Genomic DNA, 15,108 nt, shown 5'->3' on the forward strand with positions numbered 1-15,108 from the left:
CCAAAAAGAAAGAATTGTTGAAGAAAATCAAGATCAACAGGTAAACCGGTAAAGAAGAAATGCAAAGGCAGAAATTGGAAGGAAATCAAGGAGACACATACTCTAGCAACAGAGAAGTAAACCCTCTATGATAATGTGACAAAAGGCATCTAAATAACTGAGATAATCCACATGAGAAAGTGCTTAGCACAATGACTGACACTAAGCACTCAATAAATGTTAGCTTCCTCTCGTTCTTGAGCAAAGTCTCTGACCTGAAAAGTTTTTATAGTACTTATGTAACTGGTCTACTTCCTGGCAACATTTATTGGTACTCGAATATGATCAAGGGCAAAAATAATAAGCAAAAAATAACAAAAGGTTCACTGCTGCAAGTAGTACAGGACTTTTACAGCCTAAAATGTTCAACTAAATAATTTATGTAGTTATCTGTGCCTTAAAGAGCACATACAAAGGCCTAATTGGTTTGATCATATTTTTTGGCTTCCAGGAAAAATCATTTCCAAACCACAGTTATCCAAAGGATAGAAAAGCTAGAGTTGTAGCACTAATGCTCAGAAAATAGATCTTGGTATGTGGGAAAAAGAATGTTTCTGTCTTCAAAGCCCCCTAATAACACTTCACTGACGAAACTTATAGATTTGGATAATAATCTTCACTGTCCAGTATGAAAGCCACTAGCTATGATGCAATTTAAATTAATTAAAATTGTATTAAAATCCAGCTCCTCAGTTGCACTAGCCATATTTCAAGTGCTCAAGAGCCACATGTGGGTAGTAGTTCCATAATGGACAGTGCCGAATACAGACCATTTCCACCACTGTAGAAAGTTCTCTTGGACAGTGCTGATCTAGAATATAAAATACACTTGAGATCTAGAATATCAAACACATTGAAAAGATTTTGTGGAAAAGCCAGTATGTCACACATTATCTGATTTGATTATAAATAAGATTGGTAACTTTTTCATATGTTTATTGGTCACTTGCATTCCTTCTTTTGCTAATTCCTTGCTCATCACCTCTGCTCATCTTTTGCCCAAATACTACTGATTTGTAACAGCTCTTGTACATGAAAGTTTTCACATTCTGTCATACATATAACAAATGTTGGCATGAAATTCTGCTAACAGTATTTTTACCACACAGACTTTTGTCTCATTTTAATGCAATAAAATCTTTTAATATTTTTATTTAATGGCTCCTGATTTTACCTTTCACGTTAAAATCCTTCTGCATACAGAGGTTAAATACATATTAACCTATTTTTTGATAAACATAATCTATACTCTACCAAAGATAACAATATAAATTTTGTATAATATACACATATATAAATTTCTAATTTTGGGGTTACTTCTCAAAATTTTTTTGAACACTTATCAAATGCCCCAGCATTAATTACTGGAATCATGAGGAGTAGTCCTTATTTACAACCCAACCAAAACACTAATACAAATAAGAAAAAAGATTGAAGCATAAAGGAGGTATATCAAAGATCCACTGTTCGAGTTATTTAGAAGTAATAAGATTGGGCAGATAAAGCATCAGTAATACAATTTTCTTGAGGAAAATAACAACACTTGCAAGAAGTTTAGTCATGTCTTCAATTCAGCAATTAGTTATGCATAAAGCCACCCACATAAATGGGCCCAAAGGGTCAAAGCATAACCTCTATAAGAAAATGGTAATGACAAAAGTGGTCCTCCTTAAAAACAGCACAACTGAAGTGCCTGGTTCCACTGGTATAGCAAGAAGAAAACCTAGCTGTGATAAAATTTGCAAGGAAAGCCCCAGAGTCTTAAACAAGAGAGATTTCCTGGGAATGAAATTTCCTGAGAAATGATTTCCTGAGAGATGAACTGTTTATCCATCGTAGCTAGTAGCACAGCTGAAGGGAGTAGTTAGTGGGTAAACCAAAGGTCAAAGATGAAAAAAATCAAATAGTAATTTTAAGTTATACGAAGATGTCATTCAGTAGAAAAGGTCAGGAGCCAAAAAGGTAGGGAACAGATCCATGAAGGCAGACACAAGATGGACCCAAACAAGAGTATGAGAATGGAAGCAGCATATCATGTGTTGATACCGATACCTTAAGTGATTCTGACAAAGGAGAATGAAAGCTTATATTAAAGCTGTCAGAAGCAAATGTGGTACCAGCACCAATCTGGCCATATGATGCTCATTAGCTACAAAATAGTTTTTTAAAAGATGTTTATTTCTGTTTTTTTTCTTCTATTTTATCTATTTTAATTGGGGTATAGTGGCTTTACAATGTTGTGTTAGTTTCTGCTGTACAACAAATTGAATCAGCTATATGTATACATATATCCCCTCCCTCTTAGATCTCCCTCCTACCCTGCCACCATCCCACCCATCTGGGTCACCACAGAGCACTGAGCTGAGCTCCCTGCGCTATACAGCAGGTTCCCACTAGCTTATTTTTAATTAAAATGACTCTTAGTCATCAAGAAAAAAATTATACTCACTATACCAAATTGAGGCAAAGAAGTTTCTTAGCATAATTTCACAGGTTTTTTCATTAGGAAAAAAATTAGAAAAGTGTAGTACCTAAGAGGTATTAATCCTTTCTCTGTTTGTGTTGCTATCATTGTTATAGCTGAAAATTCAGCAATAGGGAATCAGTACAAAAAATGAGGCTAGGGACTTCCCTGGTGGCGCAGTGGATAGGAATCCGCCTGCCAACGCAGGGGACATGGGTTCGATCTCTGGTCCGGGAAGTTCCCACATGTCGCGGAGCAACTAAGCCTGTGCACCACAACTACTGAGCCTGCACTTTAGAGTCCTTGAGCCACAACTACTGAGCCCACGAGCCGTAACTACTGAAGCCCACGCACTCTAGAGCCCATGCTCCTCAATGAGAGAAGCCACTGCAATGAGAAGCTCGCGCCCCGCAACGAAGAGTAGCCCCCGCTCTCCGCAACTAGAGAAAGCCCACGCACAGCAACGAAGATCCAACACAGCCAAAAATAAATAAAATTTTAAAAAATTTAAAAATGAGGCTACACTATGTTAGCTACTTAGAATAGCTTCTATAACTAAGGTTCATCTGTCATCACCTGAAACTTCAATTGTACACTAATTTGATTCAACCAATTAAAGAAAAGAATGTAAAAACCATAATCCCACCACTTTTGCCATATATTAGTCACTAGGGTTTCTATAAGAAACTGTGATTTTTTAAATATTATTTTTTGAACTTTGCACACCATATGATGCCAGCCACAGTGATGCAGTTTCCAAGTTATCCTGTTAGCAGTTTCACTGCAGACCTTTTAGTCTCACGTGGCAGTAGGACTATATTCATTTGGATAACTCCATTCTCAGTTTTTGACACAGGACAAGGGGGGGTCATGGATAATTGATGAAAGCTGTTTTGCAAAGAAAGCATGGCAATAGTCTGATGATGTCAGCCTTTCCCTCCGAAACTACCTCCACCAATCCCCTCTTACACACAGTTGCCAACTGACTCATGGGAACAGACAAGCCATACTGCTGTGACAGACGATCAGAGTATAATTTTCATTATGTCATGACTCACCTGTCCTCTACCCTCAACTTGCTGCTGTTGTAAATGGCACAAACTGCAAGATATGTAGCTTAGAATTGAATCATATTGTGAGATTTTTATCATTTTGTACTTTTTGCAACTGTCTCATTTAGTTATTTACAAGACCAGTCTATTTTATTAGCATTTGTGTTTTACAGGCATGTCAAACAATATGGCGATTTTTGAAGCTGAGGTGTGAGAAGAGAAAGATTCTAGACAGAAGCCTACAGAGAATTCTGAATTACAATCTTCTGAGTCATTTCCCTAAACCCATACAACAGAACACAGAAAAAGTCCATCTTCACACTGAAAGCTACTTATCAATGGGTTTTACGTGGGGTTGATAAGCCAAGTTGTACTATCCAATTTTGTGTCATGTCATAACCTACAAATGTAGTCATAGCTCCAGCAAAATGGAAAAAGTACTTTACTACAAATCATAACCATTTGACAAATAAAGGTGTTGATTACTTCAAACAGCTTTTAGACTCTCAAAACAAAGTGTTCGTTAAAATAAAGTCACAATCAGTGATAAGGCTCAGGAAGCAAGATACTTCAGAGCAAAATTTATTATCTAGAAAAGGAAAAGTCATATAGTTGATAAGCACTAACAATGACATGTAAAATTACAGTAAGTAAAATGCTAGGACAAGATGAAATCTGAGAAATTGAAAAGGTTCCATCTTAAAACAATATAACAAGTGAATGCATTCGTGACATGTTACATGATGCTGAAGAGTTTTGTGTAATTAGCTGAAAAATAACAGCTTCTCTATTCAGGTTGATGAGTCAACGGATTTCACCAATGTCACGTCAAGTTGCTAAATAATAGTGAAATTCAAGAGAACTTTTCTGCTGCCCTAAACAAGCAAAGGTCAAAGTATATTTAATGTTTTGATCTTCTTATATGGAAACAAAAGTCCACCTTGGAGGAACTATGTTGACATTTGTACTGACGGTGTCCAATCAGTGGTTGACTCCAAGAGAGGTTTTATGCCTATTGTTAAAAAAAGACAGGCTGATGTCGTCATAAGACTGATTTATTCACAAAGAGGTGCTAGTGTAAAAACACCCTCAGAAATTAAAGAATAAAAGCTCTGGATGATGCTACAAAAATGGCTAACTTTATTAAACAAAGACTAGTTCCCTCGATAATGTTTTAAAAACTGTGTGAAAATCTAGACAAAGGGCACAAAAACCTCCTGCTACAAACAGAAATTTGATAGCTTAGCAGAGAGAGTTCTCAACAGGCTGTTTGAGCTGAAGGGTGAACTGAAGAAGTACTTTCAAGGAAATTATAGGCCAGAATTTGCTGAGTGAAAATGAAGCATTAAGAACAGAACTTGGGACTTCCCTGGTGGCACAGTGCATAAGACTCTGAGCTCCCAATGCGGGGGGCCTGGGTTCAATCCCTGGTCAGGGAATGAGATCCCACATGCATGCCACAACTAAGAGTTCGCATGCCACAACTAAGAAGCCCGTGTGCCGCAACTAAGACCTGGTGCAACCAAATAAATAAATAAATAAATAAATATTAAAAAAAAAAAAAAAAAAAAAAGAACAGAACTAAGTATTCTAGGTCATAATGAAAGTAATGGGCTCCTGACATGTTAAAAGCTCAAGTAAATCATCATTATCAATAACTTCACTAACATACACTTTGGTAATCTAGATCCAGATAAAACAGACTTGCCTATATTTTTATATGTTAATGTATATAATTTTTATATCCTAATTTCTCTTAAAATTTCCATTAAAATGAAAATAGAAAATTTAAACCACAGCAATGAAGGAAAATATGCAAAAAAGCAGTAAAAACAGATATAGTAATTTAGGATTAAATTGGGAATTAATTTCATATCAGCCCCCCAAAATAATACCAATAATAGGTTACATAATTGTCACTCTTTTATTTTAAGGAAAAAAGGCATTTTCATTTATTGGAAGAGATAAATTAACTCTGCTCTTCATTACTATGCCTTTCTCAGCAACTTTATTAGGAGTCCCTCATACGGACTTTCAGTTACACTGTCAAGTACCTTGAAAGAGATTATCAGAAAATAATTGACTACAAATAAATGCATACGGATTTAGAAAAGTATGATGTTTACTTCTTACCAGTCGAATGAGCTGTCTGTCTAGCCATCTAAGCACATCTGGACCTTCTTCTGTTTCTGCTCTATATATTGCCAGCCGAGCCATAAGAATGGCAGCTGCCTCCTGGTCAAAAGATGCAGCAATGTTTTGGATTTGAGTTTGAGCATCTGCCCAGCTAAAGACAAGAAGAAGAAAGCAAGAAGTGCTGCTAAATTATTATATTCATGATATCATAGTTGGCTGTCACACAGATTTAAATTTAAAAGATACAGAAAATTACTTCAATATTTCAAAATTCCAATATTACCTAGAAAAATTAGCTTTAAAAAAATCACTAGTAGTAGTTTCAATATAGTACTCACTGTTTTTCAGAAAAATATATCCAAACCTAATAAAATTCTCTAAAATAACTGTAAAGGTCGATTTCCAAACATATTCCTTAAACATTAAGATTTTTACATGTAAAAATGTGTGTGCATATGCACATAGATACACAAGTTGGCATATCAGACTTTAAAAATTCACTTCTTCAATTTTATAAAAGCAAAAATATGGAAATAGAAAAATAAAGTTTTCTCCCAGACTAAGTAATTGTCATTTACTAAACTGGAAAATGAATAAAGTATCAGAATATTTTCTCATTGGTCTTTAATTCAATTATTAGTGATAAAAGTTACATAATTAAAATTATTATCTATTCTTTTCTCTCCACATTAACACACTAAAACCAATCAAAAATTAATAAGTAAAAATTTTAGTCTAAGGGATAAATTTGTAATTACATACAAAATAGCAGTAATTTATTAAATTCACATGTTCTATAAATCTAATCCAAACTGATCCTGGGTAGACCCAGCAATAACTTTTGTATGTTTAACATTTCACAGAGTTTTGTAATACTTCAGCTGATCTTAGTTCTAAAGTACCTCACTTTAAGCAATTCTGGCAATAGTACAGACTTCGTGAAAAGCTGAACCCCTTTTACATGACTCAAAGATATAAGACGTGATTCCAAGAAAATCCCAGCAGCAACGTTCAAAATTCTTCTCCTTTCTTCCTCTATTTTTAATTTTTTTCAAATAGACAAAAAATTTTAAAATATTTTCCAGATGACTGATACCCACGAATTATCTCAGTCTAACGAAATACCAAGAGGCAGAAAAGAATGAGAATAAATAAAGGAATAAGAGCTGGTAATTAATTTTTAAAAAGATACACCATGCAAAGCACAATATATATATATATACATATTTGGCTGCACTGGGTCTGCGTTGTGGCACGCAGGCTTCTCTAGTTGTGGCACACGGGCTCCAGAGCACATAGGCTCTGTAGTTTGCACACGCGGGCTCTCTAGTTGAGGCGTGCGAGCTCAGTAGTCGCGGTGCATGGGCTTAGTTGCCCCACAGCATGTGGGATCTTGGTTCCCCGACCAGGGGTCGAACTCGCATCCTCTGCATTGGAAGGCAGATTCTTAACCACTGGACCACCAGGGAAGTCCCCAGAGCTGGTAATTTCAAAAGTTATTTTTAGTGCAATCTGAACACTTAGTGATTATACTAATAGCTTAGTTTAGTTATTTTTTTATTTTTTAAAATTTTTTTGGCTGCATCGGGTCTTAGGTGTGGCACACGGGATCTTCGTTGAGGCATGCGGCATCTTTCGTTGCCGCGCACAGGCTGTTCATTGCGGTGCATGGGCTTCTCTGTAGTTGTGGCGTGCGGGTTTTCTCTCTCTAGTTGTGGCGTGCAGGCTTCAGAGTGCGTGGGCTCTGTAGTTTGCAGCACACGGACCCTCTAGTTGAGGCGCACGAGCTCAGTAGTTGTGGCATGCGGGCTTAGTTGCCCAGCGGCATGTGGGACCTTAGTTCCCTAACCAGGGATCGAACCTGCGTCCCCTGCATTGGAAGGCAGATTCTTTACCACTGGACCACCAGGGAAGTCCCTATTTTTTAATTTTTTAATTAAAAAATATCATAGAGCTAAAAACAAAGCTGGGTTTTGTTTGTTTGTTTTGGCCACGCCGCACGGCTTGTGGGATCTTAGTCCCCCAACCAGGGATTGAACCCGGGCCCATGGCAGTGAAAGTGCCGAGGCCTAACCACTGGACCACCAGGGAATTCCCAAAAACCAAATTGTTTTAAATCGGTATTTTCCCAACTTGTATGACCATGATATTCACTTGCTTCAAACTGAAACATAAAGGTGACATTTTTCTTCTGAAAATATCAATATAATGGTTCAGTAGTGAAAATAAATTAGCAAGTAAGCATATACAAATTTACTACTTAAAAGTTCTTTAGCCATAAATTTAAAATTTTGCTCTTAAAGTTTAAAGGGTTTGTTCACATTGTAAAATCTGTCTTTTGTATTTTCAGTACCCCTTCACTGTGATTCTTACAACTAGTTTCAAACCAAACTTTCCAGATCAAAGTTATTTTCTCTATAAATACAGGATAACTTGACTGTATCTCAGGAACTTGAGTCCTTTATTTTCATATGGCTTATTCACTTAACAAATGTGCTTGCCTAGGCCCCTAAAGTTATATTTCTAATAAATAAAGAAAAAAATAAGCCTTGATTATTGAAAATGGTCAGGATAAGTTAATTTGAAAGAGTGGGTGCTTTGGTGAGACACAATGATATAAATGGCACCATAACACACATACTATCTCTCTACAAATAGCCTCATAAATTCTGTGTAAAAAACTGAAAATATATAAACCTATGAAAAATTTCTCATGACAAAAGATCCCTTTCTCTTGAATGATTAACCTAACTCCTTTTAGAACTTTTCATTTTAAGAATATTTCAAACATAAAGCTATAAGTAGAATAATCTCCTATATATCCATCACCTAGATTTATCAGTTGTTAGCACTGTAACATTCTGCTTTATCATTCTCTTTTCCTTCATACACACACACTTTTTCTTTTGCCAAACTTTTTGAGAGTAAGTTACAGATACATCACCCTTTCCCCTAAATTCTTCAGTGTGTATCCTAAGAACAAAAAAATTCTCTTATATAGCCCCAATTAATTACTAAATTAATGAAATTAAATACTAATAAAATACTATTATCCTATATGTAGACCATATTCAAATTTCCCCAATTGTCTCAACAAGGTCCTCTATAGCAAAAATTTTCCTGACAGGATTTTACCCAGGATCACATATTGGCTTTAGATGTAATTCTCTTTAGGCTCCTTTAATCTGAACTGGTCACTAACACTTTCTTTGCCTTCTAAGACATTTTTGAAGAGTCTAAGCCAGTGGCTTTATAAAATATCCCTCAAATTGGTATGTCCAGTTGTTTCCTTAAGTAAATGTTTTGAATTCCAAGTTAAGTTATACGTGCATATGGGGTTGGGGGTGTGTGTTGAGGGGCCATAAATAAATTGACATGTTTGCCAAGAATCAATACTTCCAAGTTCATGATCTGCAAATGAACAGATCTAAAGGAAAGCTCAGGGGGCACTTTTTCTTCCAAGGAATAATGTATTCCCTTAAGATTCATCTAGGATTTTAAGTCAAAGCAAAGTTACAGCAGGACAATAAATCTCTCTACATACTGCCCTCTGCTAAGTATAAGACCATCCAACACAACACTCTGCTCATTAGGCCATGTCCGTCACTCACCAAAATAGTCTCATGGTTTTCAGAAATGAAGCTAGAGTTTAAATACAGTTCAATAAAATGAGAGTTACGAAGCAGCCTTCAGTGTCCATTTTCTAGGCTACGCCTAAATCAGGTTAAGTTTATACTGACCAACACTTTTCCTACCCAGACAATCAAGTCCAAAACAAACAGAAAAAGACCAAAAGCCTGTTCACTTCTAGACTCACCTCATCTAAGAATCCTTTCCAGACTAACTTCATTCCAAAACGTCACTCAAAATAGGAAGCCAGTTTGGGAGCACGACCCAGAATAGTTTTGACATGTAAATCAAATCTCTAACAAATACAACTTACTTCCTAGCAATGGTGGTCACTCGGATACGTCTCTGCCCACTTGAATGCTGATACTGAGTCACAAACTGGATTGCACCACGTCCTCCTTGAGGAATTGGAGCATTATGCTGTATAAATATAAAAGAGTAGAATCTAAGCAAGATCTATTACATTGTTGTCATATAGTCATGGACTGCATATCCTAGCACTAACAAAATTCATTCTAAAATCTATCAGAAGGATGCTTATTTCCAGTGCATACAAAACAGTGGTGACTTGCCACGTGAAAAAGAAACGGATTTGGGAGAGGAGAAAAATTATGAAGGATAAGAGGAGTGAGCCAAGCTAGGAAATCAATTTCAAGTAATATATAATTCAGAGAAACATGAAAAAACAAAATGAAGGGAGAAGTGTAAAGAAATTAACAGATAAGAAAAGGCACAAGTGAGGCAATTTTGCCTAACAGTAACTGGATAAAAAGACATTGAGCTAACATTAAAAATAATGAAATAATGTCTTCTGCAGCAACATGGATGGACCTAGAGATAATCACACTAAGTGAAGTAAGCCAGACAGAGAAAGACATATATCATATGATATGGTTTATATGTGGAATCTAAAAAAACAATGATACAAATGAACTTATATACAAAACATAAATAGACCCACAGACATAGAAAACAAACTTATGGTTACCAAAGGGGAAAGGGCAGGAGATAAATTAGGACTTTGGGATTAACATACACACACTACTATATATAAAACAGATAACCAACAAGGACCTACTGTATAGCACAGGGAACTATACTCAATATTTTATAATAACCTATAAGGGAAAAGAATCTGAAAAAAGAATAGAAAAATATACATGTATAACTGAATCACTTTGCTGTACACCTGAAACTAACACAACGTTGTAAATAAACTACAATTCAATTAAAAAAAAGAAAAAGAAATTGAGCTAAGTTCTCCTCCCCTAGGTACATAAGATGAAAACATAGCTTTCAGGAAGATAATCACATGATGAACAGATGACTAACAGAAAACCATTTATGAGAAGAGACCAATAGTAATGTATGATAATGATCCTCAGAAAGAAATAGTGGGGTGGTCAATAGGGAAACTTTCTTCATGCCCTTTGACAACATTCTTGCTTTGTTGTTGTTGTTACTGTTTGTCAATAAGAGCCACTATCTTTTTCACAAATTTTAATTGTAAAAAACAAATTCCTGCACCTGTCTTAGGAAGGCTGATTACTAATACTTTGTGGTTCATTTTATGCCTAATAACTATTGGTATGTAAGTCAATAATTTATCCATTATATCATTCTTTAATATGATAACTTTTTCCTGCAGCAGAAGAAAAAAAATCTTTCCAAATATTGGCATCATTACCTTCCAATCTTTTTCTATAGGTTTTGATATATTAAACTTTCTCATAGGAGGACTCAAATATCATTTTATACCTTGAGACACCTAGGAGGAACTAGATACCTAATTACAAAAATGCATAACTAGAACAGAATTTAAGATTTTATTTATGCTTCAATTTTTTGTTAAAAACAAAAGAAAACTAAGACAAAAAGTTGGGTTGCCCAAGGTTGGGCATTTGCAGGTTTCCCTGACATCTCTATTATAGTATGTCCTCTCACCAAGGAGTGTAGCCTTGAGAAACAGAAAATGACAAACAAAAACTCCAAAACAGAATAAGCTTTGGGTCATAAGCTCTGGAAATATTCATGGCCTAAATTAAGTATTTTTTCAAATATACATTTCAATATTCAAATATAAAAAGTCATACCTGATTGACAACTTCAAAATATATGGCTAAGGTTGTAGTGGGACTGAGTCCACATATCTTCCATTGACAAGTGCCACCTGTTCCTATCTCCTGTAAAAATAAAACATAGTATATTTGAAAACCAGAGAATATAGTTTATTACTATATATATATGAAGGTGAAAAAGTGGAAAAAAATGGCAGTAAGAAAAAATCTATTTCAGGTTTCTAACAAATTCAATAAATGTTAGAGGTTTAAGAATTTTTTAAGATCATATAAATATACCATGAAATAAACTTAAGCAATTTTTACACAAATAAAATTATAATTAATTCAAATTCTTGCTAAGTAAATTACAAAAGTATTGATACAAGTTCTTCATATTGTAGACTTTAAAAATATACACCATTTAATGAAGTAATTACAACTAACATTATCCATCTATCCAACTACTTAATCTGTGTAAAGAGATAGTGATTTAACATATAACATATGCATATATGAATATAGGTTCTCTGGATCAGAACTGTGTAATTTAAGCAGTCTAATTCCCAAGAAAACTTCTTAGATATAAATTTTTCCATGCAAACTGCTTAAAATTAATTTTTAAACTGTCATTGTAAAGATGATTGCACACTTTGTTATTTGTCCCATCATCCTCTCCACAGCTACATGATTCTACCATTTCAAAGTGCCTTATATGTCCACTAGATGTGATAAAAGAAAAGAAAGGAATTGAAGCTTAAAAGCTTAAATCTGCTGGCTACTTTGACGGAAATTCTACTAACGAAAAAAATTTCAGAATTAATTTTGACTTTCAGGAGTCTCCAAATTTCCAAATCATAGTTGTTGTTGTTGTTTTTTCAGGCACGCTGGGCAAGGAATAACTTAGGCATAAAAAATAGAAGACTGGTGACAGTACAAAAGTTTTAATTTAGGGGTGGATGGGAAAAGGGGTATGTGGAAAGAACAACAACAAATAGAGGTATACCAATGGAAGCTGAGCCACATTCTACTGAAAAACAGCCCACACAATAGTTTTGAAAGGAATGCTATAGACTGCCACCCCAGGTCTCTCTTGGATCTGCCCTGAGAATTAACTGTATTTTCTTTTTAGAATAAAGATGACTTACATTTTCAGACACACAGGGTCCTTTAGAATTGAGAGACACACAGGGTCCAATAGCTCCTGAAATCTTTATTTCCCTTGAGGTCTGCAAAATAAGAATATACTGTCAGCCCTCCATATCAGTGGGTTCCACAGCTGCAGGTTTGACCAACCTCGGATTGAAAATACTTGAAAAAAAGTTTTTCAGAAAGTTCCAAAAAGCAAAACTAGAATTTGCTGTGCACAGGCAACTATTTACATAGCATTTACATTTTATTAGGTATTATAAGTAATCTAGAGATGATTTAAAGTATGTGGGAGGATGTGTGTAGGTTACATAAGAATATTACACCATTTTATAGAGGACTTGAGCATCTGTAGTGGTGGTGTGGGGGAGGTGTCCTGGAACCAGTCCCCTACAGATACCAAGGAATGACTCTAGTACACTTTGGTGTACCATCTTCTATTTTAACTCCCATTGAAAATCTCTCACCAAGACTGGTTTCTTTCCAATCTCCACTAACCCCAACATTTAAGCTAATGTTATCTTCTATCTAAAAATTTGGAAGCCCAACTCAAGTTTTCTTACATGAGATTCTTTTTCCTGACGAATCCTGAATACCACTATCAAGACAAATTTTACCCCAAACACTGTTCTTCATTAACCTATAAGGGCTTCTTCTGCCTACACATGCATCTCCAAACTACAACCAAACCACACAATTAAAACTATTTCACTTACATTCCAATACAAACCATCCACTCTCACTGGGCAGTTTTCCCAAACATACCATGCTGATTCTCACCTCTGTGCCTCTATTCACACTGGGCTCCCAACTAAAATCATTCTCCTCAGCCAAGTTAAACTCTGCCATGTTTCAAAAACCACTCTAAGTCACTGTAAAACCATCTAGGATAAATTGTATCCTGCATACATTCATTTTTCTTCCCTAAACCTTTACAGCTCTTTTATAATCTACTATTGTTTCATTCAATCACATGTGTTAATCTTGTCTTTCTATCAAGAATAAGTTCTTTATAAGAATACCTGTGCCTTAGATATTCCCTGAGATCTCTATAATTTCCTAGCTTAATGCTGGACATATAGCAAGCATTCAATGAAATAAGAAGATTAACAAGAAATATTTAATAATTCAAAATCAATGTGCTTGTAAGACATTTATAAATAACACTAAGTCTTTGGGTTTCTTGAATCCCAAATTTGAAATGAATGATAGAATTGAATGTCAACAACTTACCAAAAACAATTACTGATTATCCAAATAGAACAGAAAATGTTTCTCTTAAGTTAGATACCAACTCCTGCAATTAAAGAATCTAGCACTAACATAAGCAAATTTAGCACTAAAAAAAACATACAGGCATACCTTGGAGATACTGTGGTTTGGGTTCCAGACCACCAAAATAAAGCAAATATTGAGAATAAAGAGAATCAAACCAATTTTTTTATTTCCCACAAAGTTATGTTATATAACTTTGTTACATAAAGTTATGTTTATACTACACTGTAGCCTATTAAGTGTGCAATAGCATTATGTCTTAAAAAACAATATACATAGCTTAATTTTAAAATATTGCTAAGAAATGCTAACTATCATCTGAGCCTTCAGTGAGTCATAATCTTTTTGCTGGTGGAGGGTCTTGCCTCGATGTTGATGGCTGCTGACTGATCAGGGTGATGGTGGTTGCTGAAGGTTGGGGTGACTGTGGCAATTTCTTTTTTCTGTTTCTTTTTTTTGAAGTATAGTTGATTTACAATGTTGTGTTAATTTCTTCTGTACAGCAAAGTGATTCAGTTACACAAATATACACATTCTTTTTCATATATTCTTTTCCATTATGGTTTATCATAGGATATTGAATACAGCTCTCTGTGCTATACAGTAGGACCTTGTTGTTTACCCATTCCATATATAATAGCTTACATCTGCTAACCCCGACTTCCCACTCCATTCCTCCCCCAGCCCCCTGCCCCTTGGCAACCACAAGTCTGTTCTCTATGTCAGTGAGTCTGTTTCTGTTTTGTAGATAGGTTCCTTTGTGTCACATTTTAGATTCCACATATAAGTGAGATCATATGGTATTTGTCTTTCTCTTTCTTACTTACTTCACTTAGTATGATAATCTCTAGTTGCATCCATGTTGCTGCAAAGGGCATTCTTTCTTTCTTTCTTATGGCTGAGTAGTATTCCATTGTGTGTATGTACCACATCTTCTTTATCCATTCATCTGTCGATGGATATTTGGGTTGTTTCCATGTCTTGGCTATCATGAAGAGTGCTGCTATGAACACAGGGATGCATGTATCTTTTTGAATTAGAGTTTTGTCTAGATATATGTGGCAATTTCTTAAAATAAGACAACAATGAAGTTTGCTGCATCGAATGACTCTTCCTTTCACAGTTTCTCTGCAGCATGCAATGCCGTTTGATAGCATTTTACCCACAGTTGAACTTCTTTCAAAATTGGAGTTAGTCCTCTCAAACCCTGTCACTGCTTTATCAACTAAGTTTATGTAATATTTTAAATCCTTTGTTGTCATTTCAACAATCTGTACAGCATCTTCATCAGTAGATTCCATTTCAA

The 15,108-nt window shown here is 35.2% G+C and overlaps 1 protein-coding gene across 2 annotated transcripts in view; it reads right to left on the bottom strand.

Annotated features, from left to right (window-relative positions):
- SEC23A (SEC23 homolog A, COPII coat complex component) overlaps positions 1 to 15,108 on the bottom strand; it is a 69,558-nt gene that overhangs the window by 20,144 nt on the left and 34,306 nt on the right. For both annotated transcript variants that reach the window (XM_059915680.1, XM_059915679.1), the window contains 4 exons: positions 12,527 to 12,607; positions 11,415 to 11,504; positions 9,635 to 9,741; positions 5,689 to 5,842 (listed from right to left, as the gene is read on the bottom strand). In XM_059915680.1, coding sequence (XP_059771663.1) covers positions 5,689 to 5,842; positions 9,635 to 9,741; positions 11,415 to 11,504; positions 12,527 to 12,607 — 432 coding nt within the window. The remainder of the gene's footprint in view (positions 1 to 5,688; positions 5,843 to 9,634; positions 9,742 to 11,414; positions 11,505 to 12,526; positions 12,608 to 15,108) is intronic.

The sequence above is a fragment of the Balaenoptera ricei genome, chromosome 2, assembly GCF_028023285.1.
Source record: "Balaenoptera ricei isolate mBalRic1 chromosome 2, mBalRic1.hap2, whole genome shotgun sequence".
In the NCBI taxonomy this organism is placed as follows: Eukaryota; Metazoa; Chordata; class Mammalia; order Artiodactyla; family Balaenopteridae; genus Balaenoptera; species Balaenoptera ricei.